The sequence below is a fragment of the Talpa occidentalis genome, unplaced genomic scaffold (genome assembly GCF_014898055.3).
Source record: "Talpa occidentalis isolate TD23 unplaced genomic scaffold, MPIMG_talOcc4v2.1 talOcc4.16, whole genome shotgun sequence".
In the NCBI taxonomy this organism is placed as follows: Eukaryota; Metazoa; Chordata; class Mammalia; order Eulipotyphla; family Talpidae; genus Talpa; species Talpa occidentalis.
The window spans coordinates 6,008,240-6,029,449 of record NW_023601653.1 but is presented as its reverse complement, the minus strand read 5'-3'; the positions used below and the strand labels follow the sequence as shown (position 1 = coordinate 6,029,449).

At 62.6% G+C, this 21,210-nt stretch overlaps 1 protein-coding gene across 1 annotated transcript; it reads right to left on the bottom strand.

Moving 5' to 3' along the window:
* Positions 1 to 6,860: 6,860 nt before the first annotated feature.
* On the bottom strand, positions 6,861 to 10,982 carry ELFN2 (extracellular leucine rich repeat and fibronectin type III domain containing 2). The gene has a single exon (XM_037513617.2). It carries the CDS (start codon positions 10,975 to 10,977, stop codon positions 8,527 to 8,529), a length of 2,451 nt encoding a protein of 816 aa, XP_037369514.1. The 5' UTR covers positions 10,978 to 10,982; the 3' UTR covers positions 6,861 to 8,526.
* Positions 10,983 to 21,210: the final 10,228 nt, after the last annotated feature.

Genomic DNA, 21,210 nt, shown 5'->3' with positions numbered 1-21,210 from the left:
TAACTGGGTCTGTGGATGCTTTTATAGGTACATGCCTACTGGCCCCGGGGAAGCCACAGAGCTCGAATCAATCTGCCTGGACCCTCTTGAAGCCAAGGCCAGAGCCAGTTTGGGTTCTGCAGATCAGACCCTCTTCTGAGAGCAGAGGAAGGAGGCACAGAGGCAACAGGTAGGTTTCTGCTTCCCTGACCACCCGCCTGCCTCACAGGGGTTCCTCAGCCCCCATTCTGCTGCTGCGAGCCTGCGATCCTCAGCGGCTGAGATCTGAAGCCGAAAACTTCCTGATGAACATCGGGGGCCAAACCAGTGTCTTGACTTTGAAAGTCAACCTGGAAAGCACGAGCTCCCATTCATTGCGGGCATTGTTTGGGCTCCTCCCGACTCCTTTCTTGCTTACCCTTGCGGGTGAGAAGTCTGTTCTCTGCAACAGAGCCTGGCCACGGAGCGAGAGAGCCTAGCGAAAGAGGGTGGGCCAGAAATATTTGCGAAAATGAGAAGCAACAGTGGATGGGTGAGTTCTACCTCCTGGGCTAGCACAGATTCTGGGGTGCTCTGATGGGGGTCGGAGGGGAGTTTGCTGCAGGAGTAGATGAAGTGAAGGCAAGAACATTGAAGACCAGGACTGGGAGGTGACCACGTTCCATGTCCCCACCCGTCGCTGCAAGGCCCTCTCCCACATTCTTGCTTAGGCTGGCAACTGTGAGGCTGGAAGCCAGGTTGTCAGTGGTGTGCAAAAGGGCTTTTAAAGGCCACCAAGGAAGAAGAGGCAGGTCAGAGGGGAGCCGGCCAGACCGGGTGCACAGGTGTGGCACAGAAAGGGGGGAGAGTAGGCTGGAGCCCCGGCCCAGGGAGGAGAAGGGACCCGGCCAGGCTGTGGGGCAGCCCCTGACCTCATCAGGAGGTTGGACCCTGGACTCAAGGAAGGAGTGGAGGGGGCATGACCCCCAAGTGACCCGCAGCCTCCAGCTCCAGTCCCATGCAGCCCTGCCTGGGCTCACGTGTCAGGGTGTCCAAGACAAACATGGAGAGGAAGGCATCCTGGGACGGAGGCCAGAGAAGAGAGGCAATGGCTGAGGTCTCAGGGGACTGGGAGCACAGGGTGACCCTAGGAGAAGGGACGGGCCGGCAACCGACCCCCACCTTGGGCACACTGCGGGCACGTCTCCTTTCCTGCATGTAGAGGCCTGTGAGGAGACAGCAGATGCAGCGGAGAAGCTGCAACTTTGGCCCTATAATCCAGGGACTGCGGTGGGTGTGGGATGCGAGAGAATCCAGATCCAGAACTGGATTCCTCAACCCCACAGTCTAGAAGACAGAGAGGGAAGCTCTCGGGTGCTCTGAGCTCATTGCAAGTCCCCATTGCCAAGAGCAGGATCTGAGGGCTTTCCTGGAGGAAGGGCTCTCAGGCTCCGCACTCACAATAGCAGGGGGCGGGCAGGAGGTCAAGGGAGCAGCAGGACAGGTGACCCTGAGCCAGGCTGGGGACCCCAGGGCAGCCTCAGCTACAAGCCTGAGATGACAGCTTGTGGGGCTCCAGAACCTGTCCCTCTGGCCCCCCACACGCCCCGGGGTACAAGTGCACAGTGAACCTTCCCTCGGCAAGCAGGCTGGGGACCGCCTGGGGAGAGCCAGGCCAGAGCCAGCAGCACCGAGGGTGCCAGAGAGCAGCTAGGAGGGCACAGGCAGCCAGCAGCCCTCGGCTCCAGCCTTCTCAGGCCACACCGCCTCCCAGGGCAGGGAGAGGCGCACGAAGACCCGCTGGCCAAAGAGACGGCAAGGGGCCAGGACGCTGTCCAGGGTGGGGAGGCCCGATGCCCCTTGTGAAGTCGCTCCAGTGGAGAGCTCAGCCCAGGGAGTCGCTTACATGCCCCTGTAGCAATCCAGGGAGAATCAGGGGTGGCTCCCTGATGGGGAGAGGGAGGAGCAGTAGTTGGACAGCAGGGCCCGAGAAAATGGAAGGGAGAGGCTCTGCCTAATGGGGAGAGGCTGGGACCTGGCAGTTTCGCCGAGGTTGCCGGCTGACACCAGGCCTCGCTGCCTGTCCAGAGAGACAAGTTGCATCTCTTGATTCCTTGAGGGAGGAGGAGGTTCAGAGCCGTGGAGGAAAAGGCAGCAGACCGCTGGGGCGCCGCGGCCCAGGCCAGGGCTGGGGTCCAGCCTGGAGGCTGCCAGGGTCTAGAGAAGACCTCCGCCCCCGGCTGAGGCAGGAGGAGGCAGGCCTGGGGCAAGAAGAGTCTGGGGCCCCACAGAGGCTTCAAGGACTGGCCTGAGACCCAATGTCCTTCAGGCTTAAGTGCTTGTCTGCTGGTGTCTCTGGAGCAAGAGGTTCTCTGCTGCTAACACGACGGAAGCTGGGGGCAGGGAGCTGCTGAGGCAACTCCACAGAGGCTTAGGAGGGAGCGCCCTGGCCAAGGTAACCTTGGAACTGTGAACACCTTCAAACCAAGCCCCGGCAGAGCCCGGGGAGCCCTCCTGTGAGCTCCTAGTGGGGCAATGCCTCCTCCATGGAGGAGTTTTCACAAATCTGGAGAAGGGAGAGGTGCCAGGCTGGCCGGGGGCCAGAGGGGCACAGGTGGGGTGGCCGACATCCTGGAAGAGCCAGAAGAGCCAGGGTCCCCGCAGCTTGGACCCCGCCCAGGCGCTGGTTTGAGAGAGCCCCGTGTAGAGGACACGACACAGGAAACTTGGGGGCCCGGCTGGGCACAGGTCCCAGCTGAGATCTGGTCCACGGGAGCCCAGCCAGCAAGAAGGTTTTACCCAAAACTGCCCCCAGGGCAGGCCCACTGGGTGACATTTGTTCCTTACTGGATGAAAACCTCCTCGCCCCAGAAAGAATTAGAAGTGCATACAGAGCAGACGTCACCGGTAGGGTGGCTGGCACCTTCAGAGTTTCAGGCTTTGTGATGTTTGCGCTATCACAACACCCGTGTCCTTGAATTTCCAATAGATTCTTTGTAAACAGGGAATTCACAGAACCGTGATTTTCTTGGAAACACCACTCAAGTGACAAGGAGATGAGGACGTGACAAGAACCTTGCTGCCCTCGGAATGAGGGGCAAGTGTCCGGGGAAGGGCGTGGGTTGGTCTTCACCTAAGTACTTCCCAGCAGAAAGTCAGGTGCGTTACACTTTGGACAAAGTTTGGGATAGTTAAGGGCCTTTCAATGAACGACTCCAGATTCGGCCCAAAGCAGCATCAGGGGAGGCTCCTTGCTCTGCTCCCAGAGAAATCTGAAAGTTAACCCACGCCAGCGCTGCACCCCGAGGGCCCCGCAGCCTGGGGTGGACCTGGAACACCTCTTAGACGTCAGAGACCAGCACGGACCACCCCAGAAGGGACAACGTGGTGATTCATGCTTCATTAAGCAAGAGAACAAAACAGAGATCTTCGGGGGGGAAACTGACTCCCGGAAGCAGGATCTAGATTAGCCAAGATCCTTTAAATGGGAACGTTGAACTTTACTAAGTAGATTAACTTTTGAGTCAAAGTGAAAAGGGGAGGGTCTTGGAATCTGTGACTTCAGTGGGTAGGATTTCCTTTTGAAACTAGACCATGGGCGCTTTTCTGTACCCAAAAGCAAAGCTGTCCTTGAGAGCACTTCCAGATTCCCCATAATTACAGGGGACCCCTTAACCCATGCCGGGGGCCGGGGGGGTGCACTGGGAGTCTTGGGCATCGAGGATCCGGACTGGTCTGGCCCCCCAGGCTCACGTCGACCCTCTCTCATCTCCCTTTCCTCTGGAGGGGAGCAGCCTGCCCTCTGTCTGGCCAACACCTCGCGACAGGGAGGCGATGGCCCAGCTGAGCCCTGTCCCTTACTCCTACTTGAGAGAAGACCCGGGGCAGGGCGGCAGGAGCTGGAGGCGCTTGGACCCCACTTGGGGAAGGGTGGACATTCACCACAGAGCCCGGCCTGTTGTTTTAAATAAGAAATTTATTGCAAATATAGAAATTGACTTTCTCCATACAGGAATCTCCGAGTTGAGGAAAACAATTTCGTGCCATTCAGTTTAAAACAGGAAATTAGGTGGAGGGAGAGGCAGAGAAAGGGGAGAGAAAATAAATGAAGTTACCCCCCTAAAAGAAGAAAAGGAGAGGATTCAGCCCCCCACCCGGCCCCAGGGAGGCGAGGTCTACACACAGCTAGGCTTCACGAATCTGAGCCGAGGGCGGACCCAGCTCTGCAGGACCCAAACCAGGTGTCAAGTCGCAGCCCAGGGTGGCTGGCGCTGCTTGTCTAGGGAGGACGGTGAGAATGGATCCTCGCCCCACCCAGCCCTGTGCTTGTCTGGCGAGGGGCCGGGGATAGAGGAGGCCCAGATCCTCCTGCCCCACCCCACTTGATGCCCTTCCTCCCCTGCTGCCCCGAGCAGCGAGGGGCGCCTTTACCAGCGGGCGTGGGGGCAGAGCGGAAATACTGATTCTGTCTTAAAGGTGGGAGGATACAGGGTCAGCATGGACGAGCAACAGGGTCGCTCCTGGCCTCGGGAGGCCCCAGAGCAGTAGTCTTGGCAGCGGGCATTGGGATCAGCAAGTTCCAGCCCTGCCCCTTGAGCCCACAGGAGCTCAGACACACCAGGCCGCCCCAGGCCTTGCCCCCCACCCGTTTCCCCAGAAAGAAGACCCCAGGCTGCCAGGACGGGCATGCGAGGCCGCTGCAGGCCAGGCCCCCCGAGCGCTGGGGCCATGCAAGGAGGGGCTCAGGGACCTTCGGCCCCGCCAAACCCCACTCCCCCCGGCCTCACTTTCCCAGGGCTGCCGGAAGAGCCTTGGCTCCCATCGTCCAGAGCTGGGGGGCCTCTCTCAGGCCCTCCCCAGCCAGCACGGTCCTGTGCCTCGAGAACACTCCACCTCGCTTGCCCTCTCCTCTTGCCCCGTGCCAGACTCCCTTCCTGGCCTCGCCCGTCCCTAACCAGTCTTGTGCCCTAGAAGACGTCTGTCCTGTCCCCGTTACTCCGTTTCCGCCTCTGTTAAGCTTTCAGGAGGTGGGGGGAGCGGGCCTGTAACATCCAGCTGGAAACATGGGTGACCCTCCGCCAGGCCCACCCTGAGCACGTGGCTCATCCCTCTCTCCCCACCCCCGCCCTGCAACAGTCCTTTGCCCAGACCTGCCCAGACACAGACACTCTAGCCTGGACAGGGGCAGCCTCCACGGTCCCGCACCTCCCCAAAGGGGGGCACAGAGGCGAGGGGCCTGGGAGGGCAGAGAGTGGCACCCCCTGCAGAGGGGAGGAGCTAGCCTGAGACCCCTGAGGAGGGGCCCACACTGGACTAGGCTTCCTTCCCCATCAGAGCCCCCCCTTTCGCTTTTGGAAGGCCATTAGCTCCAACAGAGGGCCAGAGGCCCCTGCTCTGTCCTCGGGGACAGAGGGGACCCATCGGTGCCACTTCCCGGGAACGGGCTTCAGATTCTCTGACAGGGAGAGCAGGCACCCCCGAGGCTGGGAGGCCCAAGTGGGGCCCCCGCATCTCTTCCAATCAGCTCGCTCACCCTCCACCAGGCCCCCCTCCTCCCCAGTGTTCCCCCTTCTTTCCTCCCTGGCAGTCCGCTCACCCCGTCCCGCAACCCCGGCCAGCCCAGGCCATCGCCATTACAAACATAGAGCCCGCCAGCCAGGCTTCTCGATGTCAGTGTTCATTTGTCCTGAGCCTATTCCTCCTTCCCCCAGAATTATCCTGAACAGGACTCAGGAAAGATTAGGGACCGAGAGCTCAGGGCCACGCCCCAGAGCCGCAGGTCTTGCCCCGGCAGCTGGGCACCGGCATGGCCCAGAGGCCAGACTTTTCGATTCTGTTCTGCCTCAGAGATGGGTATGTCGGGGTCGTGATGGGTGGTTCACCTCCTGGGCTGCAAGACTCTGGCTACTGGGGTGAGGCCTGTGCTTAAACCCTGAAGTAACACGGTGGGAGGCGTTCATTGGTGTCTTCAGCCAGGAATGGTGGGGGTGGCCAGGGTGGGACTCGGCTTCTGCTGTTCAGACCCTCCCGCTCCGGGGAGGCCAGGCCCGCCTCAGACCCTGGTTCCTCCCGTGGGTTCCTCCCTCTCAGCCCCAAGTCCCCCCCTTCACCCCCAGGAAGCCCTGTTCTCTTGTACTCAGCAGCCACCTGACCTTCCACCCCACCCGGTGGCCAAATCACCAGGCCCCTTCCTCTTTGGGGACCCCGACTTCTTCATCTGCAGAATGGGAGCGAGTGGGGCACACACCGCCTTCCTTCCCTGGCAGAGGACGATGGGAGAGAGGGGGTGGCACTTGTGGACCCCACCTCCAAAAGGTGGGGGGGCAGGGGGGCGAGTGTTTGGTGGCACCTGTTTTGGGTCTTTTGCAGAGATGGCCCCTCCCCGGTTTCAAGAGCTGCTGGTCAGATCACAACAGAAGGAAGGGGGGAAAAGGGGGTGGCAGGGCGGGCAGGGGAGTCTGGACAAACTGGCACATACACGACAGATGTTTGCTCAGAAAAATACAGTAAAATCGTCATGCAAATATAACAGGGAATCTGCTTTCTCACACCGCTGGCTCCTCCGCCTGCTCATTCTCTGTTTTGCCAATTCGGTGTGAGGAGGGGTTGGGGAGCAGGTCTTGGGGGGCGGGGAGGTCTGCTCTGCATATCCATGCTGGCCCCTCCCCTCCACTCCCCAGAAAAAGTCCTTTCTTTGCAAATGTCACCCCCAAAGTGAGCCTTGGGCTTGGTCAGTCCCCCAAATAGGTGTGAGAGAGGTGCTCGGTTGAGCCTAAAGGCCCCCTGGTTTTCCACTGTCCTCCTCCAGACCCGACCCCCCAGCAGGGGATCACAGGAGCCCACCCCCAGGGAATGGCACTAGCTTTCCCGGTCAGAGTCCCCCCCCACACACAGTACAGCTCTTGATCCCACCCCAGCACCCACCCTCACCCCCCAGTCACATTCCCCAAATCTCAAGAAACCCAAGTGGGTGACAGGCCAGAGGCTGGGGTGTCCGGCAGGGCTGGGGGAGTGAGTTTGCCCATCACCAGGAGCCTGGGGAGCCTCAGGCCAGCTACAGTTACCCCCCCACAACCCCCTCCCAACCACAGGGGGAGGGAAGGCCTGCTGGCTCGGGCCCCTCGGCACCTAGAGAGTGTTCAAGACCCCAGCTCTGGCCCCCAGAGCTAGTCCCAGGTGCCCCTGGCTCTCGAGAAAGGCAGCCTCTGCGGGGCCTGCCCACCCTGCAGCCCTCTGCCACCCACACTGAGAAAGAACCCCCAGGAGCCCAACAGCCCTAACTGCCAGGCCCCCGGTTGCTGCGGCGACAGACACTGGCCAGGGAGGGGGGAGGGGCCCCTGAAACCCAACCTGCCCCCCTGCCCTGGGGGGTGCTCACTGTTTGTGCTTTGTTCAATGTTGGGTGGGGGTCAGCAAGGGGGAGTGGCCACTTCCTTGGAAACCTGGGGCCCTGAGGCCAGGGGCATGGGTGGGTACCCCAGCTGAGATCTGCCCTGAGAGCCCATGATGGGGGTCAGGCAGGCGGGAGGCCCAGGCAGAAGGCTCCCGTGACACCAGCCTCCCCACCGCTCCCAGGCCTCACAGTCACTGCTGTCCTTCTGGGATGAGTAGGGGGTCCTGGAGGCCCAGAGAAGCTGGGGGGCTGGAGCACGGGGGGCTGCACCTGAGATGCGGTGGGAGCTGGCCCAGCCCGCTCTCCTCAGACCCCAGACTACTTGGAAGACACTGGAAGGGGCTGGTGGGACGTCCCGTGCTCCCCCCAGCAGGGGATGCTCCCCTCATTCCTCTCCCGGGTGCTGGCGTAGGGGTGGGGGTAGAAGCCCCCCGGCATGATGAATCACAGCTTTGGGGATGCAGCCATGGAGCTTTCTAGAAAGGAAAAGCACCCTCCTGATTCTCAAGTCCCTCGGCCCCAAGGAGACCACCACTTTGGAAGGGGTGGTGGGTGGACAGAGGGGGAACCCAGGGCAGCCTCTGGGGGCACGAATAGCACTGGGCTGGGGAGTGGGGACACTGAGACTAACCTGCCACGTGACCCTGGGTTTATCACTTCCTCTCTCCGGGCCTCAGTTTCCCCATCCATAAAGGAAGGCCGTGAGGCCCACCGGCCCCCTGGTGCTATCTCCAAGAGACCTGGCGCCTAGCCAGGATGGGGGGCGCCTCTTCCTGCCCCAGAGGGGGCTCTTCCATCTCCGCCCGGCCTCCTTCTCCCCCAGACCTGTCCTCGTCCCAGAGCCCCAGACCCCACACCCTCTTTGGGCGTCCTGATCTGCCCCCCCCGCCCTCACCCAGCCCGCACCCCTGCAGAGCCCTGGGCAGCACAGTAGACACTGGTGTCGGTATCAGTGTGTAAACTTTAAGGAGAACGTGTCTTTGTTTTCCTGTCCGTTATTGTCGGGTGGTGGTGTTCACAGTCAGGTGGTGGTCAGGTGTGTGCATGGTGCGTGCGTGCGGGTGTGCGTGTGCGTCCACTGCGGGGCCTCGGCCCCCAGCGCGCCCCGCCCGGCCGCCCGGGCCCTTCCCCGCGCGCCCTGCCCTCCCCCTCCGACCTCACCAGGGAGGAGAGGGTCACAGCTTCTGCTGGGCCGAGACCCCCTTCCAGTAATCGAGGATGTCGTGCAGGTCCTCGTCCTTGGCGAACTGGACCTTCTTGCGCAGGGCGTGGCCGGCGGCCATGTACACCTCCTCCCGGTGGTGCTTCTTGTAGGGCCGGAAGCGCTCCCAGATCTTGTGCGTGCTCTCGGATGAGTACTCAGGGCTGGAGGAGTAACCTGAGTAGTAGTGTCTGGGGGAGAGCTGCGAGTAGGCGGAGTCCCGCTTGGAGCGGGTCAGCGGCTTGAGGAAGGACACGCGCTGGCTCAGGCTGTCGGCGCCCTCCTCGTAGTACAGGGCGGGGAAGCTGTGCCGGTGCTCGCTGCAGTGGTAGGCGGGCTTCACCTCCAGGTGGTGGATGCCACCGCCGCCCCCACTGCCCGCGGGCACCAGAGGTAGCCGGTCCAGCGGGCTGTTGAGGGGGCTGCCCTTCTCGATGTACTTGGAGTCGGCCTTGGCCAGCCCGGCGGCAGCCGGGTGGTCAGGCACATCCAGGCTGAAGACCTTGGCGCTCTTGATGGAGCCGCTGGACGAGACGCTGCAGGTCTTGCGGGCCACGGCGGCGTCGGCGCTCAGCTGGCGCTGTAGGGGGTGGTGGGAGCTCTCCTTGTATGGGGGTGACAGGAAGCTGGGCCGCTCCAGGGCCCCGGGGGCAGCAGCGGAGGAGCCGGTGGCGGCCGCAGGGAGGGACTGGCACTCGAAGGCCAGCTCGGGGTCCCCGCCGCCCCCGCCCCCCCCCAGGAAGGAGGCCGAGTCCAACTTGAGGGCATCGATGCAATTGTTGATGATCTGGTTGACCTTGTCCACCTCCTTGGCGATGGTGGAGATCTCCGCCGCCGAGCCCTGGCCGTTCTCCAGGTCCGGGAGGTCGTCCTCAGGCCGGGCCAGGCCGTCACCACCCACACCTGTGCGCACCTCGATGTAGTTGCCCTTGGTGGCCACCTTGGGCGTGTCCAGCCCGGCCTCCAGCCCCTTGGAGGTGGGCAGCTTCTCCCCGATCATGGAGGGGATGGAGGACATGCGGGACACGGGCAGCACGGGGGGCTCGCCCAGCTTCTGGGCGGCGTGGACCACCGAGCCGGCGTCCACGTCGGCCCCGTAGCGCATCTCCAGGATGGTCTTCTTGACCTTGACGGACTTCTGCTTTTCCTCCTGCATGCGCCGCTTGCGCAGACAGTAGTAGACGGCCCCCAGCACGATGACCATGCCGAAGAGACAGCCCAGGATGGTCATGATGTAGTGGGTGGTGGTGGAGGTGCTGGGCGCCAGGTCGCCGGGGACGGGGTCCCGTGTGGTGAAGGTCAGGCAGGTGTGGTTGAAGCGGCGGTTGTTGCGCAGCGAAGTCACGCAGAAGGTGTACTCCGTGTGTGCCCGCAGCTTGTCGAGCGTGACGATCTCCTTCTTGTTCTTGAGCGTCATGACGTCAGAGAAGTAGCTGTTGTTGTACTGGACCAGCACGTACATCTTGCTGTAGGGGTGTGGGATGATGACCACCAGCGTGGCCGAGGTGAAGGTGACCTGGTGCAGCTTGATGGCGGGCCCGGCGGACGCGTCGGTGGTGGAGGAGGCCGGCGGCTCCACGGAGAGGATCTCATCGGGGTTGAAGCCCGAGTTCTCGTCAGGCTCCCGCTGGGCGTCGGTGGAGTAGGGCGTGGGGTGGCTGGCGGGCCGGGCGGGCAGCGAGCCATTGCGGCACTTGGCCTGGAGCACAGTAATGGCGTTGAGGCTGTGGTAGGGCCGGGGCACCAGCAGCGGGTAGCCGGCGAACTCGCGGGGCGACTCGCACTGCAGGCGGTCGTAGTTCTTGGTGACGTTGTTGAAGGCCACCAGCCAGGCCAGGAAGCCGAAGAGGTCGCACTCACAGTTGAAGGGGTTGCCGGCCAGCTCGCACACCATGAGGCTGGCCAGGCTGGCAAAGGTGGCGCCGTCCAGGCGGCTGAGGCGGTTGGAGGACAGGTCGATGCTGATGAGGCTGGGGCACTCGGAGAAGGCGGCCGGCGTCACCACCTCGATGAGGTTGTGCTGCACGAAGAGGAACTGCAGCCGGCCCATGCCGCGCAGCATGCCCTCAGTCAGGTTGCTGAGCTTGTTGTAGCCCAGCTGCAGCACCTGCAGGCTCGACTGGCCCAGGAAGGCGCCGTCCTCTATGTAGGAGATCTCGTTCTTGGTGAGGTTGAGGTCGGTGAGGTTCCCGAAGCGGTTGAGCGAGGAGTAGAGCACGGCCTTGAGCTTGTTCTCGTTGAGCCGCAGGTCGTGCACGGTGCTGTTGATGTGCTGCGGGATGGTCTCGTAGGGCGGCTGGTTCTGGCTGCAGATGGCCAGCCACACGTACCCCTTGTCGCCCTCGATGAGCCAGCAGTCGGCGCGAACGGCACCCGGCCGGCACACGCACAGCAGCGCCGCGGCGCACAGCCCCAGGCGCAGCATGGCGCCAGCCACGGCCCCCTCGCAGGCCGGGCTCAGGGTCAGGGGCTGGGGTGCGGGGGGCCTAGCGGCTGGAGGCTGGGGCCGGCAGCACAGTCCTCCCCGGGGCCGCCACCATCTTGGGGGCGACCCCCAGCACGGGGGCCCCAGGTGAAGCAGGCACGGCCAGTGCCAAGGACCGGGGGACTGCCGGGGGGCTACCTGCGGGCACCGGGCACCGCGGCCAGGCCGGGGCCAGGGGCGCCGCGGGCCCCACAGCCTGCTTCCGCGCTGCTCCTCTCCTGCCGGGAAGGCGCGCAGGATCAGGGCTCGATTCCTCTCCCTCCTCCTCCACTTCCTCCTCCTCTTCCTCCTTGGGTTCTGGGCTCAGAACTTCAGACGATTCCCGCGGGAGGCTGGAGAGTGGAGCTCTGAGGGGGGAGCGCCAGAGATGGGGGCAGGAAGGAAGAGACCCATCTGTCACCTGGTTCCTGAAAGGCAGCACCGAGAGGGGGTGACAGATCAGTGTGAAGGCTCAGAGCGGCCCCTCTGAGCTCCAGCGCGGGCCCCCAGCCCCCTCCCTGCCCTCTCCTGGGGATCCTCTGTGCCAGCGGCACTCTGGGGTCCCAGTGGGTGAGATCAGTGGGTGGCGACAGAGGGTGGAGGGGCTGGGGGTCCTGGGAGGAGGGAGACAAAAGAGAGAAGAGGGGGAAGGGGAGCAGGGACAGAGCCCCAAGACAGTGGGCAGGGAAGGGAGACTGCAGAGTGACAGTCAGGTGCCCACGCACACCCTCACACTCACACACACCCCCTGACACCCCCCGACACGCCTGTCCGTGTCCGGCCACCAACCCTCACGGAGACCGGCCTGCCCCCTCGGGAACCAGAACGCCAGGCACACGGGCACGCGCACGCACACACACAAGCACACCTACGCCCTGCACACCACCAACGGGCCACACACATGGCCACATACCCACGGGGACACCCCCCAATCCAGATAAAGAATTAAGAAGCCCAGCAAAATGCCTTCTCTCCTCCATGCCCAAAGATAAATAATTCATTTGTTGTGTAACCGCTCTTGTTCCAAAAATAATTCCCTTGTCTCGGCTTCCAGGGGGGAGGGGAGGCAGAGCAGCGTGGCTGTGGGCCCCCCACGCCAGGGGAAGCAGAGGCTGGGGTCTCCTGCAGGGCCAGGGCACACGGAGAGCTCGTCCCACAGGCAGGAGCAGAGCCAAGGGAGAGGGTGAGTCTGGGAAGTCGGAGACGCCCCAATATCACCACCTCAAAGTGCTTTTTGGTGGAGGGCTCTGGTCCATGGTGGGGGGGAGCCTCAGGCAGGTGAACAAGCCGGAGGTCTCCCACAGCGTGGCCAGGACTCAGCATCCTCCCCCTGGCTGAAGAGTCCGTGGCCCAGAGAGGAGCAGGGACTTGCCCCAAGTCACACAGCACAGCCTGGGCCCGGCCGGGTCTCCCGAGGCAGCAGGAGTCAGGTGGGTGAAGCCCCGTCTGCCGGGCCCAGCTGGCTGCCTGGAGAGCACCAAGTCTCGGTCTGTGTCCACATCTACGCAGTGGGGACCAGACCCCCACCTGGCCACCGTGGCAGAAGAGGTGAACCGTGCTGCCCAGGCCAAGATGCTCCGGGCAGGGGCGGCACAGGGCTCACAGCCCACGGCCCCTCGTTCCACAAGCAGGGAAACCAGGCCCGGGGAGGCTTGCTCCCATCACCCAGACAGTCCCTCGGCCAGCCGGGGCTCCAGCTTCCCCGAGTGGGCCCTGGACTCTGGGCGCGCCCTCACTCCACCCCGGCCGGTGTCCAGGGATGTGAAGATTAGGTTTGGATAAAGAAAGCTGTAGACTGTTCACAAAAGCCGCCTCTGCCTCCTGCCTCCCCTCCTGGGAACCTCCAGGAAAGAGCTTGCTTTGAGACAAATGTTAGCCCTTTGCCCTTAAAACAAAACCAATTTACAGCCCTGAGCCCCAGAGGGCTAGAACAGAGGAGAGGCTTGAGGGAAAGGAAAGTCCCCAAAGAAATCTCGGCGGCCATTTTTTTGTGGCGGAGGTGGTCCACAAACCAGACGGCCGCATCGCCCCTCCGACTGCAGCTGACGCGGCGGCCTCACACCTCCGTCTCCTGCGGGGCCAATTTGGGGGCTGGGGTGGCCTGCGGGTGGGGGTGCCCATGCCTGGAGGAAGGCAGGAAGGGAGGCCACGGGCCCAAGTCAGGAGGTCTGGGCTCCCGCTGGCCCAGGGCACGCCAGGCCAGTCCCAGTCCCAGGGCCTCCGTCTCCCCGCTGCCCACAGGCAGAGCAGCGGTCCTGGAGGCTGAGTCGCCAAGCTCGCCCTCTGTCTGCTGCTCCTCCACCCAGAAACGTCTGGGGACCAAATTTGTATGCAGGTGCACGCGCAGGGCCGTGCTGGTTCAGAGCGCCGGTGCAGGGGTGTCTGCCATGTGCAAGGAGACGGATGTGCAGCAGGCACGTGTGCAACGCACACCCGTGTGCACAGGACGCATGCGAGAGCCAGCTACAGGGGTTCTCCCGCGTGGACGTGGTGCACCTGTGTGGGGCAGGTGGGGAGGGAGGCGCTGGGGCATCTCGGGGGGTCGCAGGCACATGTCCCACATGTGTGTACATGAGCATGTGTGCACATGAGCATGTGTGCACACGGGCAACTTTAGCCACACAACTTTAGCCAACCCCCTTCCCTACCCCCACCCTCTGGGTTGCTCCAACAGCTCCAGCACCCCTGGGAGTTGGGGGCGTTGTGCAGCTGAGCTGGCTGGAGCCTTGGGAAAGGGCAGGCCTGACTGAGGGGACGGAAGGGGCAGGGCAGGGAGGAGCCCAGGCTCCATGTGGGGAGCTCCTCCTGTCCTGCCTCTTCCCTTCCCCAGCAGTCCGGTGGGCAGAGGCCTGCCAAGCCCCACCCCCCCACCACCACCACCGGCCACTCTGAGCTCTGCTCACCTGAGCCTCAAGGTGACCCTGCCCGTGGCTCTCTCTCCTGCTCCTCCTGGTCTCCTGCTTGGGCAGGGGCCCAGCGTCCCCCCCACCCCCCCATGACTCAGAGCCTCCCCATCACCCTGCCCTGTGTGCGTCAGGCGCCCTGTCCCAGTCCCTGGGCTGCCTGCCCACCACCCGTTGAGGCCTGACGCAGCCAGGGAGGGGACGCAGCCGGGGGGGATGGCAAGGCCAAGAAGGCGCTGACAGCAGCATTTGGCCCCCAGCCCGGCTGCGCACCCACTCAAGGTGTGGGGAGAGGAGCGTGCCAGCTGAGGCTCTCTTGGCCCAGAGCTGAGGGTCCCCGGGGTCGTGTCCTCCCCTTGCTCCTGGAGGGTGACCACCACCTAGACACACTGATGGGAAGAGCAGAGCCCGGATCCCCCACCTGAGCGGGGGAAGGAGGTGAGGGAGCTGCAGCCAGGAGGTGAGGACAAGGAAGACGGAAAAGCAACAACATGGAGAGAGCCAAGCAGGGAGAGGCGCAGGGGGCGGTGGGGGGAAACAAATGGAGGGGGGTGGCACAGCACCTGCTGCCTGCCCTCCAGGGTACAGGATGACGGATGAACCCCGGCTTCCCGAGCGCCCAGGCAGCCCGTGACCAGCCCAGAGTGGGGGCAGCTATTAGAAGCAGAGGCCTTTGCCCCCCAGCAGCAGCACCCCTGAGTGGTGCTCAACCTGGGAGAGAGTGGCCACCCCAGAAACAGGCTGAGGCAGAAGCAGGGGGACAACGCCCCAGGCTGACCTGGCCTGAGCAGCCCCCACATGCCCCCCGCCCCCGTGTGAGCACAGATGTGACAGGAACAGGGAACTGTGGCGTGAGCAGGGGCGGCCCGATCGCCCCCCAGCATCTACAGCGAGGAGGAAGGCAAAGTTGGGGAGTGTCGTGCTGTTGGGAGATCTTGGGGTGGGTCCCTGGTCTCGCTGGTCACAGGATTCACAAGGTGTGTGTCTTAGGGACACCGCTGGGTGAAGAGGAGGGAGAGGAGACCCAGCCACATCCATGCTCCCAGGCCTGGGGCTCAGGGCCCAGCCCAGGCCCGGAAAGCCAGAGTCACGGTGGGCTCCCCCTCTCTGGGCCTCAGCACCCCACCCACCCCTGAAGTCAGGATCCTCCTGTGGGACCCTGGCGCTTCATAGCCAGAAAGACTAGGGGGCCCTTGCTTAGCCCGGTCCCAGCCCCCCTCAGCGGGGAACCGGGCCGGCTGGCAGGGGGTCAGGTGGTGGGACAGGTCCCGACCTGCCAACCTGGAATTCCCCTGGCCCTCAGCGAACCAGGGTCACTGGGCACAAGCCTAGGAAGTGGGTGGGGCAGACCCCACCCCAGGGTGCCAGGAGCCAGGGTTACGAGCCCCGAGCACATTGCCCCGCACAGCCCTCCGAAAACTCAGCCGACAGGCGGGCAGGGGAGTAAAGGGAACGGAGGACTGGCGGGCTCTGGGGCTCTGGGCCAACTGCAGGCCCTCTCCAAGCCTCAGTTTGTTCACCTGTGTGGCCAGATGAGCCCCACAATGTCCCAGGATGTCCCACGAAACCCCAGGACACGATGGTGGTGAGACAAACACTCTGCACAGGGCACTGTGTCAGCTCGGGCCCCTGCTCCCAAGGGATGTGGTAGGGTCCCAGGAGTGGATCAGGAGGGCGCAGTCCGCGTGCCCGCCTCTCAGGAGGCTGAGCCGGGGAAACCTCACTGGCAGCAGCTGATGAGCCCTGGCATGGCTTCTCCCTGGGCCAGGCTGGGCAAAGCTCCCTGGGTGCCCTGTCACCGCCCACACCAACGCCATCACCTAGGATCAGGAGGACAGGACTCCTGGGCCACACAAGCGCCACCCACTCTACGCTGGAGGCACAGCACCAAACCAGGGGTGGGGGCTTCCACTCCACCCTCAGACAAAGCCCGCCACCTCTGGGGGCTGGATAGCAAGCCCACCGGGGTTCCTCAGGGGCCCCCCGGGTTCCGCAAGCTGCTGCTTGGGCCTCTTCCTTGTCGGTAAAGAGATTTATACCTTCGCTGCTGGCCCACTGTTTGGTAAGTAAAGAGTTTGGATTTCAGGTGTGATGAGCCCAGCTGCAGGGCAGAGAGAAAAGGCGTGGCTTTGGTCCTGGGGCTGACTGCTGAGCTGTGTGATACAGGACACATTCATTAACCTCTCTGGGCTTCCACCGCAGGCCGACCACAGTCAGCGTCGCCTCGCCCCATGGCTCCTTTGTGCCTGGCATATTACATTCCTCCAAGTTTATATCCACCTTGCATGGCAGGTGCTGCTCGCCACATTTCACAGATGAGAAAACAGAGGTTTTGTCCTCTGAAGTGCTGGGCCGATGGCAGGGGCTAGACATGCACGGGCCGCCTGGGGCCTGGTCCTTTGTGAAGGATAGTGTGCAAGGGTGTGTTGCCCACAATCCAAGAGAAACTAGTTTCCGCATCAATCAGGAACGGATCGATGAGCCTCAGGTCCCCCGGGCACACTCCCACCCCAGGGCCTTTGCACATGCTTGTCTCTGCCTGGATGCTCTTCCCCAACATCTGCACAACCCGCTACCTCGCTTCACTTGGGTCTCTACTCAACTGCTCCCCCCAACTTCACCTTCCCTGACACCGAATCTGAGATAATCTACTGGTCATTCGAGCCTGGCCTTGGTGTCTTCTCACCACTCGCAGATCCCTCTCCCCCCACCGTGAAAGCAAAACTCACTGCTTTGTGCCCAGAGGGTGGTGAGTGAGGACTCAGAACAGGGTGTGTGGGACAGGATGGAAGGAGCCCCTGGCGCCCCTGACTGCACTGGTCAGGACGTGAACTCTCAGAGGGAGGCCCCACTACTGCAGGTGTTGGGAAGTGTGCCGAGCCTTCCTTTAGCCTCATGATCCCATTTTGCATGAGGAAAGAGGCTCAGAGAGGTTCAATGGTCTCCCCAAAACCCCTTAGCCGAGAATGTCGGCCAGCCCAAGCTCTTGGAATACCCAATTTTTCAGGATTCTGGCAGAGGTGAGTTCACCCCCAGCTTGCATACCTCCAGCCTCTAGAATCTCAGTACCCATCTGAATCATGTCTTGAACAGCTCTTAGAGAAATTTCTTCTTGTATTACAAGACAAATCTCGCTTCTCTTCTACCTCCACTCACCAGTCCCAGCCTGCCATCCGGAGTCGCTGAGATCAAGACAGTAGCCCCGACTCCATGCACCCAGAGGCACCTCCATACCTGCCAGTCTGTCACCCCACCCTGCATTAGGCTTATGCAGGCACAACAGCCTCACGTCCTCTATGCTCTTCCTACGCCAGGGTGTCAAACCCCTGTGCTGGGGGCCAGCTGCCCAGACCAGGCAGACTGTCAAGGTCCCTCTGAAAACGTGTTACCTGGAGCGGAGCTCAACACCAAGGTGGCCGACGTGGTGGTGTGCACCGGGCCCTCCGCCTCCCTGCTTTGATGCCAGGTGTCGTTAGCACAGTGAGTCTGCACCAGCATCATGTCCTCACCAGTCCTAGATGTCAGCCAAGCCCCAAGGCCCCGTCACACACACGGGCCACAGCCCGATGCCCTGAGCATCCTCGGCAGCTCTGGGCAGTCTCCGGGTTTCACCCAAGAAGCTGGGTGTCTGTCCATCCCCATTCAGTCACATCTTGTTAGTTAGGCCTGACCATCACTGAGGGTTTAATTGGGTTTGCAAGGGCGCCATTGGTTTCCAAGTCCAGAGACCAAGCCGGAGAAGGGCCTGGGGCTGGTCCGCTGGGCCACGGGGTCATGACACCTCGAGGTGGCTCCCCTCGCGACCTGTGCAGGGCAGCACCGTACCCCTCTGGGCCTCAGTTTCCTGATCTGCTCATGGGGAGGATGGCAATATACAGGTGACTCTGGTTTACTGGGCCCCCCAAAGACCTCAGTCAATGGCCCCTTGGGTCACCCCATGAACTCAACTGCTCCTGGGGTGTCTCATCTGTCCGTAGCACCTGCACCCTGTCCAGGCCTCAGTGGAAGGAAGTAGTTAGGAGGAAGGAAGGGCTTTGACCCAAAGGCCTTGGCCCTGAGAACCCGCCCAGCAGCCTGCCAAGAGATACCCCAACAATGGTTCAGAGGACAGCCCACTCCCCGGCACCCACCCACCCTCCAGGCATTTGGATGGGAGGCTCCTGTCCAGAGCCAAGCATGATCTGGTCCCACCCGAAGGATCACCCATGGCTTTCCCAGAACCCTCCAGGCTACTTGGGAACTGCCTCCCTCACCTGACCCCTGCCCTCCTCCACCTGACCCCTGGTCCCCACCTGGCACTGTCTACCCCACCTGACCCTTGTCCCCTTGCCTGACCCCTGCCTCCCCACCTGGCCCTTGACCGCCCACTTGGCCCCTGCCCTCCCCCACCTGGTCCCTGCTGGCCACTTGGCCTTGTCTCTGGCCAACCCCAGGCCCCGCTCAGCTGCAGCCCCGGGCACTACTCACCAGTCTCCACTGGACCCGCTCTTTCACCAGTGCCTGCGCACGCACGGCTGCCTCTGCCTGCATGGCCTCCATTCATTCATTCAATAAACATTTATGGAGCACCTACTATGTACCAGGCACCGGCTAGGCCCACCCTCCCGGCTCTGCCCACCCTCTACCCCTCCTCCAGGGCCCCAAGGGGTAAACACGTCCCAACACCCTCAGGGCCATCCCAAGGTGGGGTGGCGCAGCGGGGCCCACCAGGAGAAATGGGGCTCTTGAAGGGGAGCTTGCGGGCCCCCCCAGAGGCAGCCTGGTGGGGAGGGATGGGCGGCCTGGGCGAGATATAAACATTCATGGCACTGGCGCTACTGTCTCCCCACTTTACGGAGGAGGAAACTGAGTCTCACACCTGCTGTACGGACCTGACCTCTGCAGCCTGGCAGCAAGTCGAGATACTGTGGGGTCCTGTTTCATGGGATCTGAATAGTGGTTTTAACGTATATATTTTTTTAATTAGTTGTCAGTGTTGAAGACCTAGAAGATTTTCTTTTTGAAATCCCCATTTCTGGAATCAACTGAAAAACCCTGGCTGCCCCGGGTCACCAGCTGCAGGAACCGAGCAGGTAGCCCAGGCCCAGGGCCCGTGCTCCTCGCTGCCTCTCGGCTCGGGCTCCCCCAACCTCTGGGCACTGGAGTTGGTGAGGTCAGCAGAACGGCAACCCCACAGATGCCATCAGAACCCCGACCAGTGTGGTGGAGGCCCATGAGCCTCTGGTCAGAGCCCCAAGGTGGTAACTCCCCCAGGGGGCCCACCTCCCCAGTGGCCCCTGTCCTCTCAGGTTCTACGGCTCCGGGGCACTGAGTTCTGAGACGCTCTGACGGCATGGGTCTGTCTTTTTGGGGAAACTCTGTTATGAGGCTGGGATCGAGTTCTATGACGAATCTACAGTTCTTGGCCCTGAAAGTCTACAGTCTCGCCTCTCTGGCTCACGGCTCTACAGACTAACTCAGTAGGACTTTAAGCTGCCCTGACCCACCCACAACCCCCCTTGACTCCAAGTAGCCCCACTGGGATGGGAACGCCAAGCCAGGGGTGCACATTTACAACCCCCAGACCTGCCTGCTGCTCTTGCCTGGTTGCCGGGTGGAGTGCGGGTTCATGTCGGGGCCTGAGGATCACTTGCTCCCAAACACGATTCCCTGAAGTCCTGGCTAAGGCTGCCGGGGATGCCTGGAAGTCTTCTGCTGCTGAAGCCACACCTGGGAAGGGCTGTTAGATCCCAACAGAGTCCAAGCTGCCAGGCTTCCTGGAGTTTCACATGCCCACCCCTCTCCCCACAGACTTCCGGTTCCCCTCACCTGGGACACCTGCCTGCCCTCCCCACCCATGGCCTCTCCACCCTCGCTGGCCTGACAACCTTCCCTGGGCCCATCTCAACCCTGAACCAGGCCTCCTGGCCCTGAGACCAGCATATCTGGGCGGGTGGGGGCCTGTAGGGCCCTGCAGCTGTCACATCGGAGAACAAGGAGGCTTTGTCCCTGCAGGGGGAGCCCTGGAAATGCCGGGAGGAGGGACACCCCATGACTGCCGGCTGGCTGCACAGAAACCATGGCCTGGGAATGCATGGCTACCAAGTCAGGGTCCCTGAGGCCGGCCCTCCCTAAGGTGTTCCTCGAAGGGCAGGGCCTGACCCAGCTCAAATCCTGGCTCTGCCACTGAACAGCAGGGCCCTGGCAAGCTACTTCTTTCCTCTGAGTCTCAATCTCCTCTTCTGTAAAACGGGAACCAGAGTGCCCTCCCTCAGAGGGGCAGAGTGACTGCTGCTGTGGCTGTGGGGGCGGCTGGTGGGCGTGGCCCAGGCCTGGCACCCTCATCACCCACTGTGACCAGGCCCAGACCATGTCTTCTTTCCAGACTTGAGGACAACACACCCCTCTTTGCCTGTCCCTGCCCCCTCTCATAGGTCCAGCCCCCCCAAAGGCCTGCTCCCACCCCCGCCTTCAGCCTGTTCCCCAGCCTCGGTTTCTCTCCCGTTGCCAAAGCACAATGGCGGTTATAATTAACGGATTATCTCAGTGCGACAGCTGTGGTCCTTTGAAAATTGGGTTGAATAACAAGATCCTGGCGTATGGTAATTTCTTTTCATCTCCTGCTCCCTCTTTTTCTCTCCCTCACTTCTGCCTTGTTATGCATGCAAATGTTTCCCCTTCACTCCTTCCCAAAGCCTGGCCTTCCTCCTCCTCCTCCTAGGTGGCTTCCTCCCGGGACAGCGAGGGGGCAGACTCCAGCTCTGCTTTCCGAGGGCAAGACAGGTGGAGACTGACCCTCCCGGCCCCTCCTGGGTGCCAGCCCTGGGCACAGAGCTCGACACATGCAACTTCTGGAATCTCCCAGCAGAACTAAGTCCTGACCCCTTCCTGCTGGACTCGGCTTTCCTCCCAGCCCCCAGGTCGCCGCTCCTCCTCCTCCTCAGCCCCTTAGCAGTGGCCTCCCCTGAGGTCCTGGCCCCAGCCCTCTGCTCCTCAAACTTGCACCCCCACCCCCAGCATCTCTGCCCTTTCCACGGCTTGTGTTACCAGCTTGGTGCCCAAAACCTGCACCCCTGTTGCCTCCGGGACCCTCCCTGGCACCTGAATCTCCGCTGGTCCTGGACTGGACTCACGAGGGCTGCCTGCCCACCCCCTCCCTGCCTCTCCCCCAGCTCACTGAACCCAATACCCCTGCAGCTGCCCGGCTCCCCACCTGGGAGGTCTCTGTGCACAGCCCCCCACGGCCCCTGCCCTGCTTTAGCCTCCTTCCTCGCCCCAGATGAACTTCTCAGCATCCTCTCTGGTCTGGCTG

Coding starts and splice junctions, on each gene's coding strand:
- ELFN2 (XM_037513617.2), bottom strand. CDS start 10,977: ATGCTGCGCCTGGGGCTGTGCGCCGCGGCGCTGCTGTGCGTGTGCCGG.